Source organism: Neopelma chrysocephalum, unplaced genomic scaffold (assembly GCF_003984885.1).
Source record: "Neopelma chrysocephalum unplaced genomic scaffold, ASM398488v2 Primary Assembly neopelma1_77, whole genome shotgun sequence".
In the NCBI taxonomy this organism is placed as follows: Eukaryota; Metazoa; Chordata; class Aves; order Passeriformes; family Pipridae; genus Neopelma; species Neopelma chrysocephalum.
The window spans coordinates 3,852,317-3,873,610 of record NW_020897738.1 but is presented as its reverse complement, the minus strand read 5'-3'; the positions used below and the strand labels follow the sequence as shown (position 1 = coordinate 3,873,610).

The 21,294-nt window shown below is 40.0% G+C and overlaps 1 protein-coding gene across 1 annotated transcript in view; it reads right to left on the bottom strand.

Annotated features, from left to right (window-relative positions):
• Positions 1-21,294, bottom strand: part of DNAH10 (dynein axonemal heavy chain 10) — a 52,067-nt gene that overhangs the window by 23,070 nt on the left and 7,703 nt on the right. Inside the window, exons 12-46 of the mRNA XM_027689717.1 lie at positions 21,108-21,284; positions 20,593-20,766; positions 19,758-19,927; positions 18,935-19,086; positions 18,395-18,559; positions 17,923-18,130; positions 16,866-17,022; positions 15,265-15,741; positions 14,948-15,106; positions 14,536-14,661; positions 14,355-14,457; positions 13,943-14,121; positions 13,149-13,360; positions 12,700-12,856; positions 12,028-12,261; positions 11,806-11,928; positions 10,812-11,045; positions 10,098-10,321; positions 9,302-9,571; positions 9,034-9,217; positions 8,261-8,395; positions 7,692-7,844; positions 6,953-7,141; positions 6,698-6,844; positions 5,927-6,118; positions 5,640-5,758; positions 5,323-5,481; positions 4,893-5,028; positions 4,641-4,763; positions 4,034-4,168; positions 3,511-3,724; positions 2,918-3,031; positions 1,857-2,002; positions 1,296-1,448; positions 517-777 (exon numbers count right to left, since the gene is read on the bottom strand). Of these exons, the coding sequence (XP_027545518.1) occupies positions 517-777; positions 1,296-1,448; positions 1,857-2,002; positions 2,918-3,031; positions 3,511-3,724; positions 4,034-4,168; positions 4,641-4,763; positions 4,893-5,028; positions 5,323-5,481; positions 5,640-5,758; positions 5,927-6,118; positions 6,698-6,844; positions 6,953-7,141; positions 7,692-7,844; positions 8,261-8,395; positions 9,034-9,217; positions 9,302-9,571; positions 10,098-10,321; positions 10,812-11,045; positions 11,806-11,928; positions 12,028-12,261; positions 12,700-12,856; positions 13,149-13,360; positions 13,943-14,121; positions 14,355-14,457; positions 14,536-14,661; positions 14,948-15,106; positions 15,265-15,741; positions 16,866-17,022; positions 17,923-18,130; positions 18,395-18,559; positions 18,935-19,086; positions 19,758-19,927; positions 20,593-20,766; positions 21,108-21,284 (6,261 nt within the window). The remainder of the gene's footprint in view (positions 1-516; positions 778-1,295; positions 1,449-1,856; positions 2,003-2,917; positions 3,032-3,510; positions 3,725-4,033; positions 4,169-4,640; positions 4,764-4,892; positions 5,029-5,322; positions 5,482-5,639; positions 5,759-5,926; positions 6,119-6,697; positions 6,845-6,952; positions 7,142-7,691; positions 7,845-8,260; positions 8,396-9,033; positions 9,218-9,301; positions 9,572-10,097; positions 10,322-10,811; positions 11,046-11,805; positions 11,929-12,027; positions 12,262-12,699; positions 12,857-13,148; positions 13,361-13,942; positions 14,122-14,354; positions 14,458-14,535; positions 14,662-14,947; positions 15,107-15,264; positions 15,742-16,865; positions 17,023-17,922; positions 18,131-18,394; positions 18,560-18,934; positions 19,087-19,757; positions 19,928-20,592; positions 20,767-21,107; positions 21,285-21,294) is intronic.

Here is a 21,294-nt window from a genome sequence, read left to right as displayed (position 1 = left end):
ATTCTGCAGTTTAAATGTTTTAGGCAGGCTCCATCTTCACCCTGGAGCTTGCTGAGTGCTCAAGATAACATCAAACTCAATGACTGGAATTTCCACTGCATTTCCACAGCAGAAAAATTAAACTGCTCTTTTATCATCTGATGTTGCAGGTTCCTTGCTAGTAATGCAGTTTACTGCATTACATCAAATTTTTCACACTCATTCAGGAAAGAGTTTGCTGATCTTTGTGTTTGTGCTCACAGGAACTATAACCAAATCATTCACGGGTTTCAACCTATGAAAAGCACCAGGTTTATAAATTATCTGCTGACTTGAATGTTTACATATTACTCAAGAACTCATTTTAACAGTATAAACCCATTGAGAAAGAGAAGAGGAAGGGAAAGGTTCACATGAGGTTCTAGTAATAAAAAAACTTGATAACAGAAAATTTCAGGTCTTGCAACAACATAGAAATAAATGTCTATTTAAAACTAATCAACCTGTTGAGCAATCCTTTAAAAGCAGTGAAATTACCGCAGTGTGGCCTTTCAGGATGGAGGAGTAGATTGACTTCAGTGAATGTTCAGAAGGAAAAGGTATGTTAAAAACACTGAAGAGTGAGATGAACCGAGGGTCCACTTCATTCCGACCTCCTCCAGCCTTGCCCATGGCAGCAATAAATCCCAGGTCTCGAAGGAATTTACAGTTCATCTCCTTCCCACGGTCGTACAAGAAACCCTTTTCCAGCAGCAGCTTCAGCAGGGCAATGGGCTGCTGGGTGCCATACTCATCCACCTTAGGGATACAAGAGTCAAGGTATTTAGAGCACAGGACATCAGCATCCCAGTTCCTGCTAAAAATGTGGAAATACTTTGCTCCATACTCAGGAGAACGTTACAAGGACTAAGTGACACTTCGTAAAGCTCTACCACTGATTGTGAACACTCATTCCAAAGTCTCCTATGAGAAAAGCACCTCTTCTCCGAGATAAACTAAATGCACACACACTCTTTGCCCCATTTATAAAGAGAAAGGGACCTGCAGCCAATATCAGGCCACAGAAACATGATTTTAATGGCACAAAAAGATGACCCAACAGGATCTCTCTTACATATAGGACAAATATTGTAACAGACAGAAACAACCCCTCTGGCACACAACCCCAACTCTTCTGATGACCCTGAGCTGGGATCCAGTGACACATTTACCATGAATCCCTTTGACTCGGGATTCACTGGATTTGTGCATGAAGGGACCACACCAGTGCCACCCCAAATGTTTCTATACTACCTTTCAAACTATTGGCAGCTTACCTTTGGCATATTCATATCATCCATGAACACCAGGAGACGTTTTCCCATGGGAGGGCCAAAAGTGTCCTTAGTTCGTTTTTCTACATTTGTCTCCAGGTTTCTCTGAATGTCCATGGATGTTGTACGAGAAGAGAAGTTAATTACCAGCACCAGCTGCAAAGGGAGGACATGGATAAGAATGGATTTTTACCTGTTCTTTGTTTTTTCACTAGAGCATTCAAAAATATTCTCTATATTAAACTGTCAGGTGTACAGGAAATGTTTCTCTGGTCCATTATTCACTTGAATTACAGATGACAAAGAAAAGTAACTCCATTCTTAGTACTTTGATAATATATTTTTACTTTATAAAATTGAATTTGTACATGGTAGAACAGGACAAAACACCTCTGATCCTGAAGGATTCTCAAATCATTCCCACACTTTGGATCTGAAGCTTGCAGTCACATTACTCATGTCACTATTGCTGCCCACAGACTCAGCCTTCACAATGCAGATTTAACACAAGGACAAGGAATGAAAATGCAGCTTTACAAACGAGGCAAAATGCCTCCTACATACATTGAGGTCTTTGTCCAGATTGGTCAGGAAGTTCTGTGTAGTTGCTGTCTTGGATGTGCCCGATTCACCTACAAGGACAACTGGGCGTTTTATCTTCACCATCTGTTCCAGTAACCAAGACGTGCGAGTTGTGTCCACTGTGGGCACTGGAAAAGAGCAGGGATACGATCCCTGGTTAAATTAAAATGCAGTACAGCCAGGGATTTATATTTATAGATTAATGCTGGATCACACTCTCAAAGTATTAATGTGCAGTTGCACAAAGACATAATCTGAATTATCAACTCACCGTGTTGAAAGAAAATTTTAACTGCTTAACCAACTCTTTTCAGCTTTTATCATTGGGATCTTTTCTTCTATAGATATATTAAAAAAGAAGTTATCATCCATATAGAAGGGTCACGGTTTGGTTAAGATCCATTTAATCCCTCTTTCAAGGATATAATCTGGATTTATTTGGATCATAAGCATTTTCCCAGAACTCTACAGAGATGAATTTTTTTCCATGTGAATAGCCTGGCATTAGGAGCAAATTCAGAGATCACAGAATTATCTTGTGTCAGTGAAGTTAACCTGTGCTTGCTGGAGTATTACTGTAAAGTAACAGACCTTAATTTGTCCTGAACTATGAAAAGCACCTGTCACCATTATGCAATGCTTGAAGTAACAACCAATAATGGCCCTAAGAACATAATTTTTATCTACTGAGTATCTGAACCACTGAGCTGATGTTTTTCCTAGAATTTCTGGTACAGCAAACTGTGAATCATCTGCTATTCTGGCTTGTAAAAGGCACTGTTGGCTCCTAATAAGCCTTATTAACTGAAACAAGCTTTCATCCTTTCCTCATTCCTTTATTACACTCTATTATCAACTCTATTACTGGTAAACTACTATGACAAGAACATTAAAAAAATGGATGTGTTCCTTCACAAGAAACTGAACCTGAGTAGATGATCTTCAGTAGAGAAAGAAGATATCTCATGTTAAGTTCCATGCACTCAGTGGTGACACATTATAAATTAAAGGCAGATCATCACTGTATTTTATCTTACACTCACCTAGAATGTCAAGAAATTTCACTTCAGGGTTATGAATATATTCAGGAACAAGCTGCATCCAAGGTACCCACTTTTTTTCAGATCCATCAAAATGAAAGTCATACAAAGTTTTACCTGCAAATCATTAAGCAATTGCAGTTTTTCTAGGACACTGAAATATCTCACAAGAAAACAATCTGAATGAGATGAAAATGAAGTGTAAGAATCTGGACTAAGCTGGGCAACGCTTTGTTCTGTTTGCTTGTCATTAACCCACTAAGACATCAACCAAAATTCTCCTAGTCCAGCACCTGGGTCATACTGTTGCTTTATAAGCACCTTCCAGTGGCTTTTTTTCCACATTTTACTTTTCCTTTCACTGTTTATCTCTTCAGCTTGGCATAGAAAAGTACTGTTCTGTGAGGACAGACCAGTAGCTGAGAGTCATCCAGCATCAATATCTCTAGGTGGTTTTCAGTGATAGTCCCTCAAAGAGCAGATTTCGCAGCCAGAATCAGCCAGCTGGAAGGAAGAGCAGTGATCTACCTCCATGGAAACTAACACTTTCCTAATATAATCAGTGGGATTCGGATTAAATTATGACAAGATGCTACCTGGCAGCTCCCCTGCCTTAGCCAGGGTGTTGTCATCCTTAACAGTGGACATGCAGGAAATACGTTTAACATTTTCATCAAATTTAATTCTCCCAGCATCAAGAAGAGTAGCACCTAAGGAGCAATACAAAGCTTCCAAAAAAAAACTCTCCAGAACATCAGGATTGTCAGACTGTACCACTAGGACTTCCAGCATCACAGTCAACTGCACAACCTGTTGGAAAAAAGACAAAACTGTAAACAAAATTGTCAGTTAGATGTGTGAAAAATGAAAACCCATCATATGTTTTCAGTTGTTTGTTTGCTGATTTTTTGTCCTTACAGGTGAATCTACTGTTGTATGTATTAAGGACAGTAGAAGAGCACTGTTAGGAGCTGATTGGCTTTGTGTCTCTTGGTGCTCATCAACTCACATTTCAGCACAGATTCTACTCCTGTGCTTTCTTTGGGAAGATTATACTTTCTCCATCATTCCATTTTCTTTTTAGTTAAACATGTTCAGCCTTTATTCTCTGTTTCTTACCATGTTTAAATCTGTTTGAGGAACAATGGTCTTCAGCCTTTGCCCCTGTTTGCCATCCACAATTCCCTCCACAATCATGTCAATAAGGTAGGGCACGTACTTTTGAAAGAGACGATTCAAGTCAAATCTCTCTTGCTGAGGAACAAAAAGGACAAGAATTCAACACATAGAAACCTGGAAAGCAAATTTTTGACAGCAGCACTTCCCATCAGTACCTGGCTGACCAGGTATGATTGTTCTTGAAGGAATCACTTCTACCAAAGACAGGGTACATGAAGAAATGTGATGCTGTTGTAAGGACTGCGTTTTCAGCAGGTGAAGATCAGCATTCACCAGGTGACAGCAAGTAAGTTGTCTTACTTCAGCTCCCTGCGGACTTGAGTTTTTAAACTAAATGTAAGAAACAAGGAGCTAAGCAATCTCACTGTTAACTCTTCGTTCTTCACTGCTCAGAAACAACCAGAATTCAGAAAAGATGGGAATTCTTTTTAGCCCTCTGCTGCAGGTCTAGTGATTAGATCTGTTGTCAGAAAATCAGACTGTCTTTAACTATCTGAAATTCAGTTTTTAACACAAATACTTGCTGAACAAGTGCAGAAATTCCCACCTCATTTTCTCTTCCTTGGACCCATTTCTGCCAATAGGGCTCATATCTCAAATTTTTAGGATCTACAAAGACCATTCCACAGCGGGACACAGTGGCAGGAGATGCATACTGTAAGTCACCAACCTATAAAATAATCACACAAGATATTCACACATTTAAGCAAAGAACAGCCACAGTAACTGCTTTTCAGGCTTTGAAACCCCATCTGTCTCTAACCCTTCCCATGTATTAAATGGTCCAGTCATTTCTTACCTCAAACAACAAAGCACAGTGTGACTGAAGTCTGATCCGCTCCCCATTTGCCAGAGTCAGTAACTTGTTGTCATCCATGACAGAATTCATGTTTTCCACCCAGAGAGCATCCACATCTCCATCAAAGAGAATGTACCTGTGTACAAGAGCCATGGGGCACTGTCTGATCTCTGATTTTATTAATATTTCAGAATTCAGAAGTGTCATCAATGATGTGAGTGTCAGCCCAGCTGTTTGGAAGCCTACCACTCATTTCTTAAAATTGCACCATTTCACTGAGGCTAGAAACTCAGGGGAGACACAAAGACCCCTGGACATTTCCTGTTTATTTAGAATTTCTGTTTTAAACAGTGCAGTATCAAGTATTTATTTTTGATTTATGTAAATCTCAGCATCTAAAAAAGCATCACAATGATTTCTAGCCGCCCACCTTCGCTCTTTCTTGTCAGTAGGCCTGTTGATATCCCGAAAAATGTTTGACAGGACTCCATCTGTCCAGTCTCGTGTGACGGGGTCCAGGATCCCATACAGCTCAATCACACTCATAGCTTTAGGGTTCAATATATAAAGCTTTGTCAATAATCCCAGCCTAAAGATACAGCAAGAAAAGCACAGTAAAATCACACAATACCATCTCCAAGCAAATACTCTGGGCAGCTGTTGACCCTGTCATGACTAGACAGGGCTGAGCAATACAGTCTGTGCCATTTTACAGCCCGATTTCCACGTATCAAATTCTATACTCACTTGTTTTGGGCCCGGCACAAAGAATTAATGACAACTGACTTGCCACCTCCAGTAGGTCCAACCACCATTGTTGTGTGCCGGGTTAACATTGTCTCATACATCTGAACTACTTTATCCACCTGGAAAATAAATATTGATTCAGGAGACTACTGTCAGAACTCTTCTGTGGACAAGATTAGCAGCTGGCCTGTATCAGATCAGCTTTCCTGGAGCCACTCCACAGTGCAACAATGCACCTCCAGCCTAATGTTTACAACAAAAACTCAAGCAATTAACATTTTTTATACCTGGACTGGTAAAACAACATAACCCCGTTCTTGCAGCACATGTTCTACAGCATCATTAAAGTCAGGGTAGCGAACTCGAGGGCAATCCAGGCCAGGAAACAGGTCAGAGATTAAGCCAAGGAAGAGAGGTACGTCTTCAAACACAAATTTAGGAAGATTCATATCTCGTAGAGCTCTCATTAGTACAACTTCCTAGGTAAAACATAGCAAAATCAATGTTTACCAAACAGCTAACCAATTATCCAAAATTAGGTACTTCAAACATCTTTAAAAACTAGTGCCTGATTATTTCAGCATAGTTTTGGGAATGTTTTCTTGGCATCAGTTACTAGTGGGAACAACAAAGGTTATTTTACAAGGGTTAAGCAGATCAATAGCTAAGAATAACACAGTGTCTTTTTGTACCATATTAACCAAATGCCAAATGGCTGGAGTGGCCCACATCACAGCTTCCCTGAGCTGGAGCACTCATTGTTCAAAAACCAGCTTTTGCTATTCATTCACAGACATTCCTCTGGCTATTTGCATCCTGGACTCAACAAGAAGTAAAATACCTCATTTTACATAGATTTCCCTACTTTGACCTGAGGTCTGATGGCAACTTGCTGGTAGAGAGCATGATGAAACTCGGTAAGAACCAAGTGAAATAATAAGACAAGTAACACCAATGCTCCTATTTCCAAAGCAGACAAACTACACCAGATGGGTAAAACACCTCCCCTTCCTATTGAAAAATATGACCTGCCCAGGGTAACTAAGCAGCAAATCTACCTCACTGAGGTCTGCTGATCCTCTTTTCAGCTCTCCAGCCATCACCAACACTGACTTAAGGGCCCGCAGTCCAAAATCATAGTGATGTTGTTTAGAAAGCTGTTCCTTTGCCAGCTTGTAAAGCACTGTCATCTTTTTGGCAAGGACCTGTTTGAGATTTAAGTTAGACAATCACAAATGTGTAAGTTGCAACCAAACATTGGTCATGAAACGTGTGTGTGTACACAGGTATGGGCAGCAATAAAATTTTCTTACCTTTGCCATAAGGAACCCTTCAGAAAAGAGCATTATCTCACAGATCTGCTGAAGATCTGGTACAATAACAACCACAGGCCTGAACAAAGCTTTCACAGACTCAGGGAGCTCAGTCCGACCTGCATAGCCAGGATTCATTGTAATAAAAATGCCAATCCGACTGTCAAGTGTAATTTCCTGTCCTTCAAACTAAAGAAAACATTAGAACAATGTGAATTAGGAACTGAAACAAACAGTACTATTGGCTCAAAGATAAAAACAGCAATACTGGGGCACCCACTTAGGACAAAGTGTTAAAATATTTAGCTTTTCACAGTCACCCAGACACAAACAGTGGGATGAGTGAATCTTGGATCTAAACTTTAGGACATTTCACAAGCCTCAATCAAATTTTCTGTCTGAGGGTTTTGAATTCCAATAAACATCAGCAAATAGAGCCTACAATCCACATCAAGTTAGGTTACTCCTCTTCATAATTACTACTATGCTATTATCCCATTTACTATTATCCTATTAGGATCACTTTTATCTCACTTCACAAAGGAAGAACCAAGCAAAGGAAATCAGCAAGGATTTAACATCTTTCAAACTGAGAGTAGATACTCTGCAGTTTGAAATGTTCAGCACAGACAAATTAGAGAAGCAGCAGCCCTTTGATCCAATGAAGGGGTCTAACCCTGGATGCTGGCCTCAAACCCAAGCTCAGCCTTCACAATTACTCTTCTTTTTTAATGTTTACCTGAAATGTTTTCAACTTATTCATCAGAGCATTTCGAATAGTCTGAATCTGAGAGGAAATGACTGAAAGCACGGAAGCATCGATACGATTGAATTCATCAAAGCATCCCCAAGCTCCACACTGGGCAAGACCAGAGAAAATTTTACCAACTGCCTAAAAGGAACAACAAGAAAAACCTCTCAGCAACGAATATATAAAAACATTCAGCATCAAAAAAACTTTTAAGTATGTTAAAAATCTTAATTACTGGGCAAAACCTCTGCAAATTTATATATGCAGGAGCAGGCAATCTCTCATAATGTGTTGCAATAAAATTACTTGCCAAGTGCAGAATGCTCATCATGAGCTTTAACACAAATCATATAGTCATTGCTCCCTTGATTGAAAGCACCTGAAATTCTCCAGGAATTTTTTCAAAATAGACATTTTTTGCTAAATTTCATTATCAAACAACATTGTATCTCTAAGGGAGGTACTTATGTAGCAGTTCAGAGTATGTCCTTATCCTGGGCACTGAAAAAGAGCAGAAAGTGGCATTTTATCAGAGAACACAGATCTTTAACTCTTACTTTGAAGTCCATGCCTTCTCCACAGTTTGTCACTACACACAGCAAGCCCAGTGCTTTGGCCAGATCCTTGGTTGTTTCTGTTTTCCCTGTACCTGCTGGCCCTGCTGGTGCTCCTCCCAAAAACATTGATAGAGCCTTTGGAGATAGACCAAAATACAAAGCAAAGCTTGGATTAAATTTAGATTTGGTTGGCAGCAAAACTTTCAGCTTAATCTGTGAATGCATTCTACATTATCCTTGAGGCAATGAGGGAATGATATCACAACTGATTTCAAGTATATCAGTGTTCACACTGGCATCTGGGAGATGGCAGGAGGAGGCAATAGAACAATGATGTGATTGTGTAGAACTACAGCAAGGGCTTTGTAAGGGTAGAAGACCCTTCTGGAAGATTTATGGTGAGGAGATCAAAGCTTGTTTCGCTTAGGAAGACTTTTCTGCTTAGAGAAGGCATCTTTCCCAAAGACAGTTTTACAAATTTTCTCCTCCCGCATTCCAGAGAAACGCTCCCTGTTATGACAAAAAGATAAGTCCTGCAGACATCTTAAAGACCCCACAGAGCAGGGGGCCAGGGATGATAAAAGCCCTGAGAAGAACAGGGGGTGTGTCTTTCCTCAGGCCTGGCATTTGAAACATCATTAAGAGTAATGCTCTAAGTCAAGCGTTCTCAACTCCGGAAATAAATTTTCCTACGATCCTTCCACTTGGGAATTCTTGGGGGTATCTTACTTCCCAGGCTTGCTAGCAAAGCTGACGTGACTGCACGTGTGTACCTGAGTGAGCGTGAGGTAAATGCGGTCGGTGAGGGGGGTGATGACGAGCCGCCCGTTCAGCCCCATGTACTCGTAGCCGTAGGAGAAGGTGCCGGTGCATTGTCGCACCGTCAGCTCGTCCGGCTCCCGCTCCCAGTAAAAGCGCAGCTGGCTCTCCCACTCAAACTCCTGAGCCTGCAGGATGCTACACAACACAGAGTTAAAGCACGGAAATACCATTTCTGCACTTGGCATTTGCTCAGCAGGTTGGGCTCAGCAGTAGGTTTACCTGTCCCTCACGAATATATCGACGATGTCTCTGGCGTGAACGTCGATGATGAGGACAGTGTTGTATTTCTTCCTGTCGTTCTTGCTCAAAGGCATCGTGATCCGGGTCACCAGGTCGTCGATCTGCTGATGCATTTTTTTGGCATAAAGTTTCATTGCCTGTTTTTCTCCCTTCTTCACTTTCCGAAAGACATCCTCTACCTCCCAAGTCCACCACACTTGATTAGCAGCCAGCACCATCATGCCTTGGAAGAGTAGCATCCAATCAACTCTATGGAAAACACATACAGTGAGGGAGGCTGAGTTACTGTTTATCTTAAGGAACTGATCAGGAAACTAAAAACAAAACCAAAACCAAACAAACAAACAAACAAACAAAAAGTTCCTCCTATTTTCCTGTTTCTGCAACAACTACCACATGACCCAAACTTTTCAGAGATGTACAGAATTCTATCAAGGTATGCTGTGGGATTTCAAAAGCCTAGGAAACACTCTGATAGAAAAGCTGCCTATTCCATATGTACAATTGCCAACTGGAATTCATCGTGAGAAAAACATACTGAGCACACAACACTAAAAATAAAACCTCAAGATTTAGGAAATTAGATATGAGAGGTAACACATTTTTCCTGGTTAGTTAAAATAGTGCATATGCACATATTCATATCCCTCCACGAACAGAAATAGAGGCTAAATTGTGTATGAATTTAAAAACTGAGTCTTAATTTTTCTATATCGCTACAGGTTCATAATAACACATCAGGAGTTTGTGTTATCCTTGCCACTGGTTGTGTCACCTGCTTCTGTCCTCACAGTAGCGAAAAATGGCTTCCTTGGTGAGGCGCCTGTTGGTCCTTCTCATTTCTTCCAGCACTGCTGTCATCCAGTTCTCCACCCTGCCCACGGCAGGGACAGCCTGTCGGAACTCCATCACCTCCTTCTCGGCTGAGATCATGGCTGTTGCAATCTTCTCACCTTCCTCACCATCCTGGAACCTCAGGGCAGCCACATTATCGAACATCTGAAAGGCACCAGCAAAGAAATTCACTGGAATTTTAGAACCATAGCTTCCAGGGTGTAAGTGTATCCAGCCCCCATTTCATCTTGAAAGAAAAGTCCATGGACTCCAAGGAAAAATGGATCTGGCTCCTAAGTAATCAAATACAAATGTTGACATATAGCCCAGCATCCCAACTGTAATCAAGATAATCAGGCCCAAATAACATTGACTTTTTTTTTTCTAGAAACTAAAGATCTATGAGGAGCTACAGGAAGGTTCTTTAATGGTAGATCATTCTGATGTATTTTGAATGTTCCTCCACCCATGATCCTCTACTGTAACTGCTACTGGCCAGGAGAGAATATCCATCAGATTTGACTCAAGATGCTGCCAGGATGCTTTTTGTGTGCAAAAAATATTAGTGCACCCTTAGGAGCATGTACAGTATAGTCTGCTAAACTTCTTAAAGCACCTAAAATCACAAGGCACTGTGGAAAGCCAGACATTGCACCTTTATCATGTGTTCCTGGACACACAGTGGGTTACTGCTGCCAAGGATACTCAGCAACTCATCATCAGATATAAAGAAAAATCTTGGGAAAGCATTTCTCTTGGCATCCAAATAATCATTCAAGCTCTTCTGACATTTCTCCAGCACATTATTTATATGATGGAGGTCTGACAGACGATTTGGGACCTCACAGCATGTTTTTATTGTCGGGTCTTTCACAGTTTCATCCATTATCTACAGAGGGAGAAAATGAAGTTTAGAAAATACTGAACAGCAATAGATTATACTAAATTATATTTAAATAGTGACAAAGCACACAAGCAGCACAAGTAGTGCAGGTTCTTACAGAAGTGAATCAAAGGTTTTAAAACATGGTTTCTGTTGCTGCAGTGCTGGATGAAAACACGGGGGTAGTGTGTTTATGGAGACACAACTGTAAAAACAAGTGTAAGCAAGACAAGCCTACATCCCAAGCCATGCCAGCATAAGCACATACCTGACTGCACACAGTGGTACTTCAAGGTATGATCAAACATTGTATTTCAGATTCACAGCACTCTCCCAGTTTTGCAGATGGGAAACAGAAAAGTAAGCCATGTTCATACTGGGAGTATGTGTTCAGTGTGGGAACAGTGGCACGAACCAGGAAAGCCTTTTGAGCATGTATGTAGGTCCTCGATCTCTAGAAACACATCTAAGCCTCTTATTATCAAGGTAAAGGTAAAAAGATGTATCCAATGAAAGGAAAAGGAGACTCTGCCTACCCCATGCTGCCAGCCAAGGATCACACCTCTGCCCGCCTTAGCTAAATCAAAAGACGTCTTCTGATTATGACAGATGTGAAGTAAAACATAAATTTCTGGGTTCCCCAATCTCATATTCAATTAATTATACCATTCTCAGTATTACACATGACACAGAAGACCACAGATAACCATGGAATGGGAACCAAAATGCACTAAATAATTATGCTGATCACAAGTCAATTACTTGCCTCTTTAAACATTTTGTCTACTCTGTCAAATATTTTGACTTCCTCTGGAAGCTGTGATCTGATATCTCCACCAACAAAGATGCTCTCCAGATACATCCATTTTCTCTGAACCGCTAGCCAGATCTAAGAATCAATGTTATCATCAGAGAAATAAAAATACAACAGAAAATTCTTATTATAAATAATAAAAATTAATTATTTAGTCCAGCACTTTCCTCCTACCTCAGTTACTTCACTAATCAATGACAGAGATTTTTCCCACTGGCGAGCAGTTGAAAGGAAGGGACCCACAAATCGACTGCCCAAAATACTCTGAAGGCTGACATTGTTGTCATCAAGAATCTCTAAAATTTCCTCTGAGGGTCCCAGAATAAAGCCTCGCTTCTCAGTGCCTTTGATGTATTCTTGTACATTGAATTTCATCTGTTCCCATGTATCTATTATTTCCTTCATTCCCTGCATGTGAGCATAAATGATGCATCTTTTAATCTTCCAAAACTGGAGAACTATAATCTTAAGCAAAAAAATGTAACAATTAATTCAGCCAAATTTTTGCAGAGATTTTCTAACTCTGGTTTGTAAAGAAGGGTCTATTTCAAAACATGATGAGGGCAACAGAATGGATCCCTCTTCAGATCCTTTTCCAGAGGACAAACTTGCTTATTGTAATAAGAGAAATCCAATATACTGCTGCCAAGGTAATACTGCTGGGGTTCTGAGCCATGCAGGAGCTTCTTAACAGAGTTTTTTATGTCAGTTGCCATCAGTTCCATCATGGCAGCTACCTGAAGATGGCCAAACTTGCTGTCATGACAACTTAAAAATCTCAAATAAAACTCAGACTGTTATCATCCTTGCCTAATTTTATTATGATTTTATAATTTAATACATTACCTTCTCAATGCTGAGTTCTTTAACAGCAGTTCCAACAATGTCACTGATAATACCTTTATGTTTGTGAAGTTCCATAGCAAACATGTTCTCCAAAGTGAATGTTTCTGTTTTCATTTCAAACTTTGTTCCTGTTCTCTCCATAAGATCTTGCCAATGCCTGTTTTAAATTGACACATCAATTGCACCAACCACCAGATACAGCAAAAAAAAACCCTGTAATTTAACATATAGTAATGAAACCATGTTTAGCACTCTATTGTTTAAACAAGAACTACTACTTTGAACACATAAAGTATCCCAGTCATTGCAGTCACTTGGATGCTATCATACAAGTTCATTAAGCAGAAAGTAAAGTTCCAAACTCCAGGACATGGCATGACCCCAGTAATGGAAATTAAAAGTGCTAACGAAACGCATAAAATATTGGTTTTCAATAAATCAAAGCAAACCTTTCTCTTAAAGCTTCATTTTTCAAGTCAAGCAGCAAAGGAATGGAGTCTCGAAATGCCTTCATTTTGGTTTCCAACTGCACGGCCACGGCCATGCTGCGCACTGCCCTGGGCAGCTTGCGGAGGGCTTTGAGAAATCCGTCGATTCCGTCCTGGAGAACTTGGACATTCAGGTTTATCCAGAGTGTCTGAGACCATTCCTCTTTAGCTGCCTGGGAAGGAAAAAAGTCATATTTTGACCCCCCCCCAAAAACCAATCTTTTCACCACAGCAGGATCTAGAGATGACAATCAGGATGCAGATGTAATTGTGTTAATATTGTACAAACAGAGGAAGAGACAGGCTCGTGTCCAAGACAGATTCATAATATGGAGAACAGGAAAAGCATCCTTAAAAGCACACTTTACAGGGCATTTTAATTTTGGAAAAATAAAACTTCTTAAAAACTAGTTAAAGCCTGAGATACCCATTGTCACCCATACACATACTATATCCAAAAGTAGTCCCACTGAAACGATCAGGAGACTCATGCAGTAAAGAAGTGCCATCCAATAATTATTAGGGGCAGAGAGAAGTCTGTTTCTATCTGATAAGAGAATGTGTTTGGTTCTGTGGAGACACTGTTAGTGCTGCACTAATATCATTCAAATTATTTCACAGTGATGGCCAATTACAGGGCACAGCTTATTTCATGCACAGGCTTTGAACAGAGTGGACAGTAATCAGAGGATAGTGCAGCCTCTTCCTCTCTCCCCCCTTTCTGTGTGTCCATGCAGACATAGTGTGATACTCACTTTTTGTGATGCATAAATCTCATAGACCTGCCTTAGACCTTTTGCATCATTCTGTGCTTTCATCAAGTCGGGGTACACTGTTCCTGGTAAGTCTAAAAGTTTCTCAGCACTGCTCAGTTCCCGTTGCTTTTTTTCCAGTCTCTCCAATTCTTTATCAAACTTGGCCATGAGTTCCAATCCTGGGAAAGAAGAGGAATTTTTCCAGATAAATAATCCCTGGATTCATGGGAAATAAATAAGACAGCATTTGCATGCAGTCTGAAGAAGTTCTAGGATTAAAAACATTCACATTCCTGGTTGAGGAGTTTCGATGTTAATAAGGAAAGCACAATATTCTTGCTTTACATAAAATCTGAATTATCCAAAGACTAATATTTTCAAGACATCACTTCACACACATCAATCCATTTACCTTTATCAAGATCATCCCCAACAGAACCAGGCCCCTCAGTAATGAGTTTCTGAAAGAAATCTTCTGTCTCTTTGCTGTAGTCCTTAATTTGTTCTTGCGTAACCTGAAGAGAACAGTGTTTAAATTGTGTTCCTTTCCATTTCTGTGGAATCTATTTTTCAGTATTAATTACAGGGATTACCTTTGTGAATGTTTCTTTTGCACCTCCTTTACGATCCATGTTGCGATTGAGTTGTGCTGCTTCCAGGACAAGAGTCTCCCACTCTTCCCTAATCTTGTCGGCCTTCTCCTGCTCTTCTTTAGCTACCTAGAACAAACAAGAAATAAGGAGCCACAGGAAAGTATGTGACTTTATAAATTTGCAAAACACAAAACCAGTACTGAAGTGACCTAAATCAGATTTAAACACGCGTCATATGTCCATTTTAAAGCGGACATGCTGATTTGAGAAGGGGAGACTCGACAATCTCCAGACATCCCTTAGATACTGTAAGTCTGTCAAATGTCTTAAAATGAAAACATTTATTCATTCACATGCGAGGCATTTGTGCCCTTAGCTCAAATCTGAGCTGTTTGATGAGACATGCACTTACTGGAATATTGTACAATGCAAGAGTTCGGTATCTCTCCAAGATGTCCAAATAGTTCAGCTCCACCTCGAAGGACATGCCTCTGATCTCTACAAACGTGCTAAGGACAACTCTGAAATCGTCCAGGGTATCAAGAGGTCTATTAATATTCTCTGATAATCTCTGTAAAAAGTAAAGATAATTTCCAGAATCAACACTGACAAAGCAATTAGGCAGAATTATAATAATGAGTCAAACACAAAATACAAGCAAATAACATGCAGATTCATTTTCAGTCTATGTGATAAAGATAACAAAAAAATCAAACTGAAAACACTTACCTGAATCTCATCCCTCAGCGTGACAAGCTCCTCTCTTGCTGTCTCATTAAGCAACTTCCCAAGTGAAAGCATCCAGTCTTTAGCATTCTCCTGCACTGTGAAGGCTAAAGGAGCCAGCTGAAGCCTGATAAATTGTTCATCTTTAATCAAGGGCTGTTGAGTCACTTCCTGAGCTACCTTCATATAGAACTGCAACTGTTCATCAAAGGTGACACAAGCAGGCTTTTCTGCAGCCAACCTCTCCAGGATTGTGCCTTTGTCTGATTTCCACAGCAGTTCGTACCTGTTCCATTGGTTCAAATACTTGCCGAGAGAAGCCAGGACTTTGTGGACATTCTGAGTGATGAGAACAGCCTGTTCAATCATCAGGGGGCTCTGGGAGATGTCACTGTAGAAGCTGAAAATGATAACTTCATCTTTCCTGATGTGCTGAGGAGGGCACTCGATACACGTGCCGTGCATCCACCGTACGAAGTGCTGGAGTTTTTAAGACAGGGTTGAAAAAGTTACCTTGTAGAGTCATTTTAGTGAAATCGTTCATGGAATCATTCAGGTTGAAAAGCCTCATCGAGTCCACCAATTAAGCCAGGACTGTCAAGACCCCCACTAACCCATGTCCCCAGGTGCCACATCTACACATCTTTTAAATCCCTTCAGGAATGGTGACTCCACCTCTCCCTTGGGCAGCCTGTGCCAGTGCTTGATAACCCTTTTGGTGAAGAAATTCACCATTATTTAGGACACAGAGTAGGAAGTGGAGTGAATTATTTCTCAAACCAATTGTTTTTCTGACAGCATTACACTTTCCCATCAACTTGAGAAGAGTTAATTTCATCCTAACAAAACCTTTCCATGCATTACTCAACCTGCTTCTAAAATCTCTGCTGAGCCACAATATAGTAGGACAGAGAGAAAAAAGTATTGGATCAAACAGGCTGGATACAGAAGTTGAGCAGAAGAGCAAATCTGAGCATAGGAAGCACACCTAACCTAATTTATTCATTTCAGGTGGAATCATTTCTCCATCAGCACAGGGCAAGGACACTGCCACAATATTTGGCTTCTTTTCAGGAAAGCAGTTCAATATTTATGCAGGAAAATACCGGTGCATCATTGCCAGCAAGCTGCATATTTCTAGATATTTACTGTCCTAGATGTGTCCCAGATGCCCTTCTCCAACATTTCCTGAACTGTTTTTCTGCTGCTTTTAAGGAGAAACGTAATGTAGAGGAGGATACTCACTTTCCTTATTCCACCAGCTTATTCATACATCAGAAAGCAACATCTGCAGTGCAATCTAAAAAGTATTTCCTTCTGATGTGTGCTGAGTTATAGGAGCAAATCATGTCCTTACACTGGCAAAACTGCTAAATAGTAATAGATAATTTTGCCTGAGTAAAAATTGCAGGAAGCTTTATAGGTGTTTTTTTCCTTTGTCATCAGTTTGTAAAATTAGGACAATGTACTGGATATTTTGATTTCAAGCTAAAGCAATATGAATCTTCCCATTGACATTTATGCTTGCCCAAACATAAAGCAAGACTGGCTCACTATAATCACAAGGAAACTCTGGCAACAAAAAAAATCTTTATCAAAATCACCTTAGTGACCTCGACACAGTCTTGGATGGATTGTGCCATCATTTTGTCAATCTCGCTGGCACTGGGTTGAAAGGTGATCTCAGGAACAGAGAAAACAGCTTTTATTTGTAACAGTGGCACATTTGCAAGAATAGCTGCATTAAAAGCCTGTAAATTCCTAGGAAAGGAAAAAAATAGTGTCAAAGACAGAAATAATCAGGTGCTGCCCCCATGGAAATGCCCAACAGAGACTGCAATTATCAGCTGTGTGCTCAGACCTGCAAACTGAGCTGTCTGAAATCAGCCACCACCAACTTCAGCTGGAAACACTGATGGGTCTGGGAGCAACATTATCCCACTAAACTGATTTAATACAAAAGCTTGACTAAAAGAAACTGGCAGAAGGAATGAATGGGGACACCCTGGTGCAAAAGGATCCTGAGACTTTTGTCAACTCCTCTGCAAAAGCCCTGACAAGAAAGCACAACAAAGTCACCTGAGCATGGACCAGATTACAAAGACATGGATCATGGGAAGTAGAGGTGGCTGGGAAGCATTCATAACCCTGCAATGCTCTATTGCAACAATATCTTGTTTATAATAGAAGCCTTTACATAATATCTTGCTACAAGAACCTGCTTGGCCTCAGCCACTGCAGAACAGGTGAAGTAAAACCCAACAAACCTTTGTTCTTGTCCTGGTGTCCCCTGCAGGACAGGGAGGCATCAGGCACCCAGACACCAAGTTCTCAAAATTGTGCTCTTTAACAAAACAAAGCCTTGGTTTTAGAAATAAACCAGGGATGTGCAACTACACACATTGCAGGAAATGTATCTTATTTCTCTCTTCTGCAAAAAATATGCCAATACCCATTTCCTCAGAATTTGGGTTTCTCCTGTACCTTGTTATCAGTTCTCTGTTCTTCACAGGAAAAAAACTGTACAAATACAAATCTGTCACAAACTGTAAGTCACTGAGGTGTTCAAACAGAATGTCAGTACACACACACTGATCAACAGATCCGGGAAAATCTGAAGATGAAAGACTGGAAATCCATTAAAGCAAACAATTGACTTACTTCACAATTAACTGTGTCAACACCTGATAAATCCTATTTTCCCAGTATGCATAATAGGAAGTTAATTTTGGAGATTTGCCAGTGTTTGTATTGGCAACTTGTCCTTCCACTTCTATTAGCAATGGTGGAATTTCAGAATACTTTCTAACGATGTGTGCCACATCTTTTGCTCTTTCACACTTAATATAGTAAAAAAATTCTTTTGCTTCTGCAACAGATATAAAAAACAGCATTATTAACTGCAAAAGATGTAACAGATTTATACACTGGAATAATCAGCTGGGCTTTATTTGTGAACATGAAATTGATCTCTATACTAATAAAAATATCTTCACTTATTAATGATTTTAAATGGAATCAATTATTTAATAGCAACCATTAGATGTGAGAGCAACCTTTTTACAGCTTAGAAAGTGTTGAAAGAAATTTGATCCATCACTCACTCACTCAAGTGACAGATCTGGGAACTTACCAGGAAGTTCATCATCATTTTTTGAAAGTGGAAGCTTGAAGAGATTTGCTGATTCTATGAACAGAAGTTTGCTGCTTATGTCTTCAGAAATATTATGAATCTGATGGACAAGTGACTCAAGCTTCTCAATGGCTTGTGCACATTGGAAAATAAATTCACCAATACCTTGAAACAAATCACAACCATTCGGTTTTTTCTCTTCTAACAAATATTTCACCAATGCATCAAAATTGCTATAATCAGATGTGGTTTATCTCTCCGAATGAACCCAAGGTTCTGCAGAAAGATAGATTAGATGTTTTCTCACCTAATCCTTAATCTAACTCCCTTACAGCTTTTATCTAAGAGTTTCTAACCAGGAAATACCCTCCTGGATCAGAGTTTGTCTCATCTGCTACTCTGTCCCTGACTGTGGCAATAGGATGTATCACTTAGGGAGACATGGCTGTCATATGACATAAAAAGTAGGTTGCAGAACTGAGGAGATTTTTTAACCGAAAATCAGTGTCTAAGGCCAGTTTAAAATAGTATCTCCATTACCTAAGGAGTTCCATGTGAGTCTTTTGTGTCCTGGTTTCAATATTCTCCAGAGTTCTTGGATATAGTCATCAAGAAGTTTGGTTTCTGCTTCGTTCAGTGTTTCCATTAATTTGTGATAGCAACCCAGCATGTTTTTCAATCTACTTGTATACCTAAAGAGAAGAAACAAAACAACATCATAATATGATGATTTTCTTGAAATACAGCTCTGACCTCCATCAAAGAGCAGAGCGCTTCCATCATTCCATTGAGACTTCAAAATAAAGCAAAATTTGCAGGACTAACCAGTGAATATGTAATGATTATAAAAGTAATTCATTTCCCACTGAAAACAAAAGAAGAGTTTCATATGGTTCCAACAGCAGCTGAACAAACCTCTCCTGCCCCAGCTCAGAAAGTTTTTGAGGCAGCCTCAGCCACATGAGTGAACTCTACAGGTGAACTTTAATACCCAGTTAAGGATCTTATCAGCACATCTGTGTGTAAATGCCTGTGATAATTTGGACACAACTGACTTATTCAAGACTGTACAGGAAGAAAGCAACAGTGAATTTAAATGAAATCTGAATGGTAGCAACAATTAATTGCAAAACAAATTATTTTGACAAGATGTTAATTTGTATAACAGTCCTACAGAGTAAAGGATGCAGCCAGCACCAGAGAAAAGCTTCTCAGTGCAACATGGCCATTAGTAATTGTACCCTTACAAAAAAGTCACTAAGAGCTCTCATCTTTCCAAGATTTGATGACTCAGGGCCCATTCTGGTTTGGAGTGAAACCACTTGAAATGCTGCCATAAGCAGATATTCTGTTACAGCCCTACCTAACATATTTGTCTTCCTGTAAAGCCACGTATCTCGCCATTTCTGGGACTGGAAGCCCCAGTTGTTCCATGTAGTTTGTTTCAATGATAATCTCTTGGAGTATGGGAGAAAAATTCACTCCAAAGCAGAGACTTTTCTTGGTGGTGACAGACTCCTCTGTTACAGAGCTCTGCAACATAAGAAAGAGCAGCAGAAAGGAGATGAGCACCAATCTGTTACAAGGTAAAGGTGAGCTCTTGGAGACATTTCATCAGGCAGCAGGTAAAAGTCAGAATGACTGACATTCAGAGCTTGTGAAAATGCCTTTAAAATTCCACAGCAGCCTCAGCACTCCTGTTTCAGGAATAACTCACAACTACCTCTTCAGTGAAAGCCAATTACAAGAAACAAACCAAATCACCTCTGTGTACATACTGCTGCAACCAGTTACAACAGAAATCCCAGGGGAAATTCAGACAAGTTTAGTAAGAACTGGATTCTGTATGATCCCTGCTGGGAACCTGCCTCTACATAACTTCAGTCCCAAGTTATATTGCAATGTCCTAAAGATGCTGTACCAAAACCTAAAACTATATATACATCCATATATATATATATATATATGAACTATAGCACAGAAGAACACCCAGAGAAACAACATTCATTTGGTTGCCAGGTGATTCAGGAACTATGTCTTTAAAAGGGACACAAACAATTCTAATCTCAGAACTTTTGAAATTTTCCTTTCAAAATCTGTGTTTAAAATACTGTTTTTAGAAAATTCTCACTGACCATCAGGCAGGTTTCAGTTCTTCCCCACAGAGAAGACTGGTACACCCTCTTCCCAGATCTCACCTGCTCAGAAGTCTCTGGATGAACATTTGTTGCAGCCCCCACAGTGATGACAGTCAGCAGATTATCTTTCAGTAACCGTGGGACAATATGTTCTGTCCTCTCTCTCCACTCCTTGTATTTTCGATCTTCATACTCTTTCATCTTCTTGGCAACCTGAAGATATATTTGTTTTACCTAGAAAAGAAAACTCTCTGTAAATTGTTTTAAGACCGACTAACCTGTGTTAATATGGTGTCTTGATATGGTTTCTGTTTTTTATTAGACAAGAGGACAAGTAGTGCCTTGTAATTAATGCAGGCACTGAAAAATTTGGGCTCTTGAATTCTGACATTGAGTCCATCACTGTCTCCCTGGGAAACAGTGGGAAGGTCCCAACCAGCTTTTCACAACTAACATGGCTTGGTGTGTGCGAAGACTTGGAAATTCCCCACACATAAGAGCCCTTTAACATTTCTAGAAGAAGTGTATGAGGAAAGTATTTCTTCCTTCATCAAATATCAAAGGAACCAACATACTTTCTGTCCATGTTCACTAGCAAGCAACTCCTCTACTTCTTGAAATCGGATAATGGTGTGTTTGATCCGATAGAAAAGGGATCGGGACCAGAATATTGCTCCAGCCACTGGAGGGTGATTCTTGTACAGAGGTGGATCCTTGAGGTTCTGAACAAAGATTTGCTTAACATTTTCGACCTAGAAGAGA